Source organism: Anopheles coluzzii, chromosome 2, assembly GCF_943734685.1.
Source record: "Anopheles coluzzii chromosome 2, AcolN3, whole genome shotgun sequence".
In the NCBI taxonomy this organism is placed as follows: Eukaryota; Metazoa; Arthropoda; class Insecta; order Diptera; family Culicidae; genus Anopheles; species Anopheles coluzzii.
The window spans coordinates 77238667-77246932 of NC_064670.1; the positions used below are offsets into that span (position 1 = coordinate 77238667).

An 8266-nucleotide genomic window follows, 5' to 3' on the forward strand; every position below is an offset into this window, starting at 1 on the left:
TCAAATGGTAATGGATCATTAAACTTTAAATGTCGTGCTAAGTGTAATCGCATGTTTTGCAACACTCTAGACGGCCTCAACGGAACGTGTCGAAGAGGTAACATTGTAGTAGGGTCAACGTTGGACTCTTGAGAGGAAGAGGATCTAGATGCCGTATTTCTTGTGGGTGCAAGAAGAGTTGTATTATAATTCCAAAGCAAGTGCCGACGTCTAAAGTTGTGTAGATGAATTGTTGCCAGAACGATTTTTTCAGCTACTTGTGGTTCTAATTCCATTGGTTTTGCTAAAACTCGCCAGACCTTTACATCAATGCCAAAACCGTTTTCTACCGTTCGACGAGCTCGCGAATGTCTGTAGTTAAAGTGGCGTTCTATTGAGTTTTCGGTATGCATTCCAGCAAAAGGCCGGAGACAATATTCTTTCAATGCAAACGCTTGATCACCCAAAAAAAAATCGGGAACCTCGATCTCGTAAGGAACTTGTAAAATTTCAGGAGAGGGTATATTTAGCTCCCGGCGCTCCAGTTTCTGGTATATAGCACTGTTTGCTAACACTCCACCATCAGAAATTCGACCCTGGCAACCGACGTCAGCAAATATAAAATTTGAATTAGCATCCACTATGCCTAGCAAAACAATGCTGAAAGTGCTTTTATAGTTGAAAAACTGGCTCCCGCTATTAGCTGGTTGTTTTAAGGTGACATGTTTTCCATCAATGGCACCAATTACATGAGGAAAACTCCATTTTTCCTCGAATCCTTGTGAAATCTTCAACCATTCTGTAGCAGTAGACGGCAACTGTAAAGAAAAGTTATTTGAAAAAAATATTATTAAACAACGTTTTGTTCTTCTTCTTCTATTTGGCGTAACGTCCTACGCGGACATGCCGGCCTATATACAGGCTTTCGGGACTTAATTCATTACCACGTAGTCGGTCAATCCTAGCTTCGGGGGGACGGTCCGTTCTAGGTTTGAACCCATGGCGGATATGTTATTGAGTCCTTCGAGTTGACAACTGTACCAGGACCGCCCCGTTATGTTATAATCATTACAATGACTCATACATATTCGCGGATATTATTGAATACGTTTGTAGCGGTGGCTTACGTCCCGACACTCATTTTCGTGACTTACTAGATAGTTGCTTTAAATTATTGCTATACCGCGACATTGGAAAAACGGGCACGAGAAATGTGTTGCCTTCCCTAGAATTTCTTGTGAACACCGTACATTCCCGCTACGAACAGATTCAATGATACTAGCCATTATCACTGTTATAAACTATGTATTAAAACGATTAAATCCCTCTGTTTGTATGACAACCTAAAACATTAGTGTTCAGTTCCTTTCTTTCATTTGTTTCGTACACAAAGAGGTACACGCGTTCTTATATAAACGACACATAAACTTATACAATAAAACTTAGACGTTATTGTAACATTTAAAATACAAAAACAAAACATTCCCGCCGTTCCCTTCGCGTGTGATTTCTGCTTTTGCCAGTTGTCAAATGCCGGCGTGTTCGCCGGTCAACCCCGTTGACCGCGCAAACGATGACCCGGATGGATTGCACAAACACATTGACCAATGACCGCTTACGCGTCAATGGTGAGTTACCAGTATCAAACCATCTCGTCCACGTTAGCCTACAACATTAATGCCCATGAAGGGATATGCGGTTATGTTAGCAATAATAGTAGAAACATCCAATCCAGACTGATAAAATTTTAAATGAAAGTTCCCCAGCACGTTAGAACGAACATTGGGAAAATTAACTGTGCTATAAGACAAAGTTCGTTACTATTTTTATGGTTAGTTAGTAAAAAAAGATTGTCCAGTGAACCTTACGTTTAACTGAGTTTTGTATTTTTAGTAGGGTACAATCTCAATGTGCAATAGTTTTTATATTCAAAAACGTTTTGACATAAATTTATTTCCGTCAATATAATTTTTATACTATGAATTCAGTCATTTCTAGCATAATCCTACGCCAAATTAAATAATTAAGCTTTTTGCGTGTTCACAAGGTTTTAATGTTGCAGCCATTTGTTTTACATCGAACATGGTCAGGGCTGTGTGGATTGATGGACAAACTATTCATAGACTTAACAATAGAAAAAGCACTATTCATTCTTTAAAAAATATATAATACAGGGTTTGTTGGTAACTACGGCAACGCAAACAACAAGCTGTTGTGTAAAACGCAACATGGTTGCGGCAAATAGTTTAGTGCTCTATAAAAATCTGACACAGCCCACGCGCAGACTATATAGATTTAAGTATTAACACTCGTTTACCCCATTCTTTTCGACACATGTAAGCTAAGCTAGTTTTTAATGTATAAGTGACAAGGGCCTGACGTACGCCTTTGGCTTTCTTTAAAGCTGCCCTTAAACGAAGGGCTCTGTATCGTTATCTTCGTTTCTCTTCGTTAACTCACCGACCTAGACGGATGCAGTGCGTGCTCGTCCTAAGTACACTACAAGTTAGCGTTGAATGATTTGCCAAAACGGCTTATAATGTGCCTGCCTTATAATATATATCTACATTTTACTTGGCCATGACATTCAAAATCGTCACCCCGAACTCATTCACACCAAACTTACAACACGCTCAGCCACCGCCACGTGCGCAGCCACACTGCAGTAACAGTCAGCAATGTCACAGTTGTCAGCAATAATCGACCGAACCAGCCAGCCGACGACTAGCCAAGTTGTCAGCAATTAGTTCAGATCTGGTTTAGGACTCCATGAGTAAGGAATACATTTTTTTTTGAAAAACTAGTTTTCTCGCTGGTGTCTTTAATTATTTTGTTCTTTCAATTAAAAACTGATTGAACTGATACAAACTGACTGTCTATTGTTTTGAATTACTGATGATGATTATGGATCGAAATAAGTTAAAATAATAAATTCAGTAGGCGACAAATCATATATAAGCACATTTGGGATGTTGAAATAAGAAAATGCAATTATGTAGGTTTATTATATTGATACCAAGTAGACGTCCAGTTTACAAGCTGTAGAAAGAGGCAAACTTCAAGTAAACGCTAAATTACTACTACTACTACTACTACTACTACTACTACTGCTACTATTATTATTATTATTATTATTATTATTATTATTATTATTATTATTATTATTATTATTATTATTATTATTATTATTATTATTATTATTATTATTATTATTATTATTATTATTATTATTATTAGTATTAGTATTATTAGTATTATTAGTATTATTAGTATTAGTATTATTAGTATTATTATTATTATTATTATTATTATTATTATTATTATTATTATTATTATTATTATTATTATTATTATTATTATTATTATTATTATTATTATTATTATTATTATTATTATTATTATTATTATTATTATTATTATTATTATTATTATTATTATTATTATTATTATTATTATTATTATTATTATTATTATTATTATTATTTTTATTATTATTATTATTATTATTATTATTATTATTATTATTATTATTATTATTATTATTATTATTGTTATTATTATCATTATTATTATTATTATTATTATTATTATTATTATTATTATTATTATTATTATTATTATTATTATTATTATTATTATTATTATTATTATTATTATTATTATTATTATTATTATTATTATTATTATTATTATTATTATTACTATTATTATTATTATTATTATCATTATTATTATTATTATTATTATTATTATTATTATTATTTTTATTATTATTTTTATTATTATTATTATTAATATTATTATTATTATTATTATTATTATTATTATTATTATTATTATTTTTATTATTATTATTATTATTATTATTATTATTATTATTATTATTATTATTATTATTATTATTATTATTACCAAAAGAAATATTCTCAACCTGTGGTTGCGTTAGTGACATGACCTGAATAGTTGTTTATTGCAACAAGTTCATTTGTTAAATAGTATAACAGCAATTTTAGGCAATATATTAGTTTTAGAAAAATAGACTATAATAACACGAGCACCAGAAAACGAAACCAAACTTAAAATTACTATATATACAAACAGCTTAGATAAAGTGGTCATCTTATAAGTAAGAGGAGAGTATTAGTATGGAACTGTTATCATATTAAATCAGTGAAATAATACCTTAACGTATTCCTTCAATTCATTTATTATGTGTGTACAAACATCACGCACAATAAGGGATACGGAACTGCTAGAAACCTAAAACAAATGGTAATATTATTATCATTTTATATCGTTCAAATATTGCATAAAACTTACCCTAAACAAAAAAGCAAGAGATTCATATGAGTCTCCCGAAGCTAAAAAGCGAAGCCCGATGCATAATCGTTGCTTCGGGCAGATCGAAGGTCGCATCGTTGTATCTAGTCGCTCAATTTTTGGACCAATCCGATTTAAAAGATAGTAAAATTCTTCGCGATTCACACGTAGAAAACTTTCTAGCCGGTTGTTTGGTCCTTCGCCATCTATCGCCCTAAACAGCCGGGTCCAAACGCTTTCCCTCTTCAGAAATAGATCGGTCATCCAGCAGCGCCGTGCATTTTCCTCTTGCTGCAGTTCTTCGTCTTCCTCTTCTATGAGTATCAACATGAGAGTAGCCACTTCAGCCGCTAAAGTTGGAAGAAGTTGATTTATTTCCATTTTTCCACTGTAAAAAAAAGAAACTTTGTGTATCACGGCAAAAACACAACCGGAGTGATCTCCGCATAATATAAACACAACCAACTATGTTTGACAACCACAATATGACAGCTGAACACACACGGATTGAAAAGCTCCCAAACGATAGCTACATCGTGTAGCTACATTTGACAAATAGAACAAAAGAAAATGTGTAGCTGTCATTTGTAGTCGCATACATGAATGCAGCGTGTAGGGCCAGCTTAACGAGTGTATTTCGTATAACGCACCACATGCCTAGCGTAAGCAGTGTGGCAAGTGTGTATTGTGCTGAGTGTGTAGAGTGTAGAGTGTACATAGTACCGTTACAGTCTCCGCCTTTGTGAGTAGACATCAGTGCGTGATGATAGGTTGACGACAAAGTTCTAGTAGTTTTGTGCGTATTAGTATTTTGTTCTTGTTTTTTTTTTCTCTCTTATTTTTTTTTTCTTATCTTGCATTTCTCTCCGCGGTATTTCTATTAAATAATTATATCTGTTTGCCCCAACTGTTGTGGCCAAATTGTAACGATTTCCTCTGATGAAGGGTTCACTACGGTATCCCATAAGAAAAGGAAAGCACCCGTAGTAGTAGAAGAAGGAACCAGTTGCAAAAAAGTTCTTGCTACCATCACACCAATGTCGACTGACAAAGCAAAACATCGTGAATACCCATCTTGCTACCGGGGAGACTTTCGTGTCTTCATGATGCCCGGAAAAAGTGAGCTCAACCTAGTGGCTATAACTGCATCCCTGCATAAAAGCTATCCTGCGGTAACCGATGTATTTCGTGTTCGTACTAACCGGATACGAATCACCGTTAGCGACCGAAAGCAGGCGAACGCTATAGTAGCTGATCCACAATTCACTGATCACTACCGGGTGTATATCCCAGGTGGAATAGTTGAGGTAGCAGGTGTCCTAGAGGATCTGGATATTCCATCCGAAGAACTGCTAAAATTGGGAATGGGTGCTTTCCGGACTCTTTCCACGCCAGGGGTGAGGGTGATTGCGGTGAAACCACTTTACACCTCTTCCACAGTAAACGGGCAAAAGACGTACACGGAAACAAAGTCAAAGCGCATTACGTTTGAGGGAACTGTACTCCCTAGTTTCTTGGTGTACGAAGGACTCCGCATTCCTATTGCAAGGCCCTTTGTTCCCAAGATTCCAACATGCGAGAAATGTAGTGAAATAGGTCATACAAAAGACTTTTGCAGCAACAAGTTTAAATGTTTTAAATGCCAAGGTCAACATCCGTCCTCGGATTGCACTGCAGCGCCATTCAAATGCGCTCAATGTAAAAATCATTGGCATGAACTAAAAGAGTGCCCGTTGTACAAGAAGTCCCAAAATGAACTAAAAAAAGCCCAGTACCAATTGGCCCGTGGGTCATATGCTGCAGTTCTAGCGAATGGTAGCTCGACCGAAAACACATACAGCGTGCTAGCTGAAGAGTTCACATCGGTAAACCAGGAACCAGTCCCTAAAATCTCGGAGGTGATAATAAGAGTGAAGAGATCCGTGAATCTTCGTCGTCCTAGGAAAACCCCTATGAAGGCTACGCCTCCTAAGGAGAAGAAAGCTTCTCTACGTTATGAGAAGAAAAATTCTCCTCCCCAGGCACCACCTCGTCTAGCACGTGCCCCTCGTCCCAGAAAACCTTACAATCCTTCGCTGGACGAGGATCTTCCATCACTCCCTTCTCCTTCCCTCCCCCGAAATCCCCAGCCCAAGCCAGAGCCAAAAAAGAAACCTCGACGAAAGGTTCAGTCGCTATCCATATCAGAAATGATTGACTCAATGATTACAGCGCTGGCTTTTCCAGAACCATTGAAAAGCATAATTGCTATGACACGACCAATGTTGGTCAGCGCAATAAAGCAATGGCTTGGGCAATGGCCTGCTTTGAGTTCGTTGGTACAATTGGAACATGAACCCGTCCATGGCTAACATACTCCAATGGAATTGTAGAAGTTTTCTTGGAAAAATAGATATGTTTAAAGTACAGGTAAACAAGCACAACATAGATGTATTTGTCCTATCAGAAACTTGGCTCTCCCCTGATAAAAAAGTTACCTTCCACGGATATAACATTATACGCCAAGATCGAAACACCGATGACCTTGCACCAACTTACACACGCATACCACTCAATGTCCGTTCCACGTCTGTAACTGTATACTATCAGAATGTGCGAGGTTTACGATCCAAAGCTGATGAGTTCCGTTTAACTGTGTTAGAAGCGGACTATGATGTTGTGGTACTCACTGAGACTTGGCTCGATCCCAGCCTTCCCACAGCTCTCCTATTTGGCGATGCGCACTGTGTCTATCGTTGCGATAGAAATGCCGCAAACAGCTCTCTATCTCGAGGCGGTGGAGTACTAATTGCGGTGAGTTCCGCTCTCCGCTCTCATGCACTTCCAGTGCTTGCGCAAACACTTGAATTCGCTTGCATCTGCATTCAGCTCCCGACGTACCGATTATACATTGCTGCTGCCTACCTTCCTCCCAACCAGAGCACGGACGAAGGAAAAATAAATGCATTACTGGACACCGTCAACAGCATTTGCGACACACTAGATCCAAACGACAGATTCGTGCTCGTGGGAGACTTTAACCAACCCGCTCTTTCCTGGTCGCCTGCGCAATCGAATCATGAACCCCATTTTGTGTTTTTTGAACCTCATACTAGTTCAGTTAGTAGCGCCCAATTCGTCGATGGACTGCACCAGAATGTGCTTTACCAACTTAATAACAACACTAACTCTATGGGGCGCATTTTAGACCTTGCATACGGGAATTGGTCAAGTGCAGCAACTTCTTCGCTCATACGCGTCAGCGAGCACCCGCTGCTGCCAATAGACTGCTATCACCCACCGCTCGAATTTGATTTGGAAATCACAGCATCGTCTATGAATCACGCTACCACTGTTACGGAAATAAAGCTCAATTACGCACGTGCTGACCTTACTAAACTCAAGAGACTGATCTGCTCCTTCAACCAATCCTTTGAATGCTCAAACTATACATCCATTGACCATGCCACGAACGATTTCTCAGAGTTTATGCGGGCCGCATTGCGTGAATGTGCTCCTATTAAAAAGCCCCATCGCGGACCGCCGTGGGGTGACCGCACATTACATGCCCTGAAAAAAGCAAAGCGAGCCGCTTATGACAATTTACGCGCTAATCGATTCACACCGTGTCGGCTTTACTACAATGGTGCTCATGCACTTTATCGACGTTATAATAGAGTCTGCTATCGTCGATATATACGCCAGACTGAACGAAGCTTGCGAAAGTACCCTCGCCGCTTTTGGAGCTTTGCCGACAACATGCGCAAGTCAACTGGCCCCCCCGGGACTATTCGGTATAAGGATAATTGTGCACACTCGCCATTAGATATTTGTGAACTGTTCGCCACGCGTTTCGAGGATAGCTTCATCTCTAATATCACACCTCCGGAGGCTGTTGCTTCCGCGCTCGTGAACACTCCGGCAGATGCAATTCATGTCACGCTACCTATCGTCACCGAGACCCTGGTTACCCAAAAAATCGAGCGTC

General features: G+C 38.1%; 1 protein-coding gene across 1 annotated transcript; it reads right to left on the bottom strand.

Annotated features, from left to right (window-relative positions):
* Positions 1–4118: 4118 nt before the first annotated feature.
* LOC125906650 (uncharacterized) lies at positions 4119–4790 on the bottom strand. The gene is made up of 2 exons (XM_049606439.1): positions 4300–4790; positions 4119–4239 (listed from the first exon to the last, which is right to left on the bottom strand). The coding sequence occupies exons 1-2, from the start codon at positions 4678–4680 to the stop codon at positions 4147–4149; spliced, it is 474 nt and encodes a 157-aa protein (XP_049462396.1). The 5' UTR covers positions 4681–4790; the 3' UTR covers positions 4119–4146.
* Positions 4791–8266: the final 3476 nt, after the last annotated feature.

Coding starts and splice junctions, on each gene's coding strand:
- LOC125906650 (XM_049606439.1), bottom strand. CDS start 4,680: ATGGAAATAAATCAACTTCTTCCAACTTTAGCGGCTGAAGTGGCTACT. Junction 4,240..4,299: donor CTCTTGCTTTTTTGTTTAGG/GTAAGTTTTATG, acceptor CATTTGTTTTAG/GTTTCTAGCAGTTCCGTATC.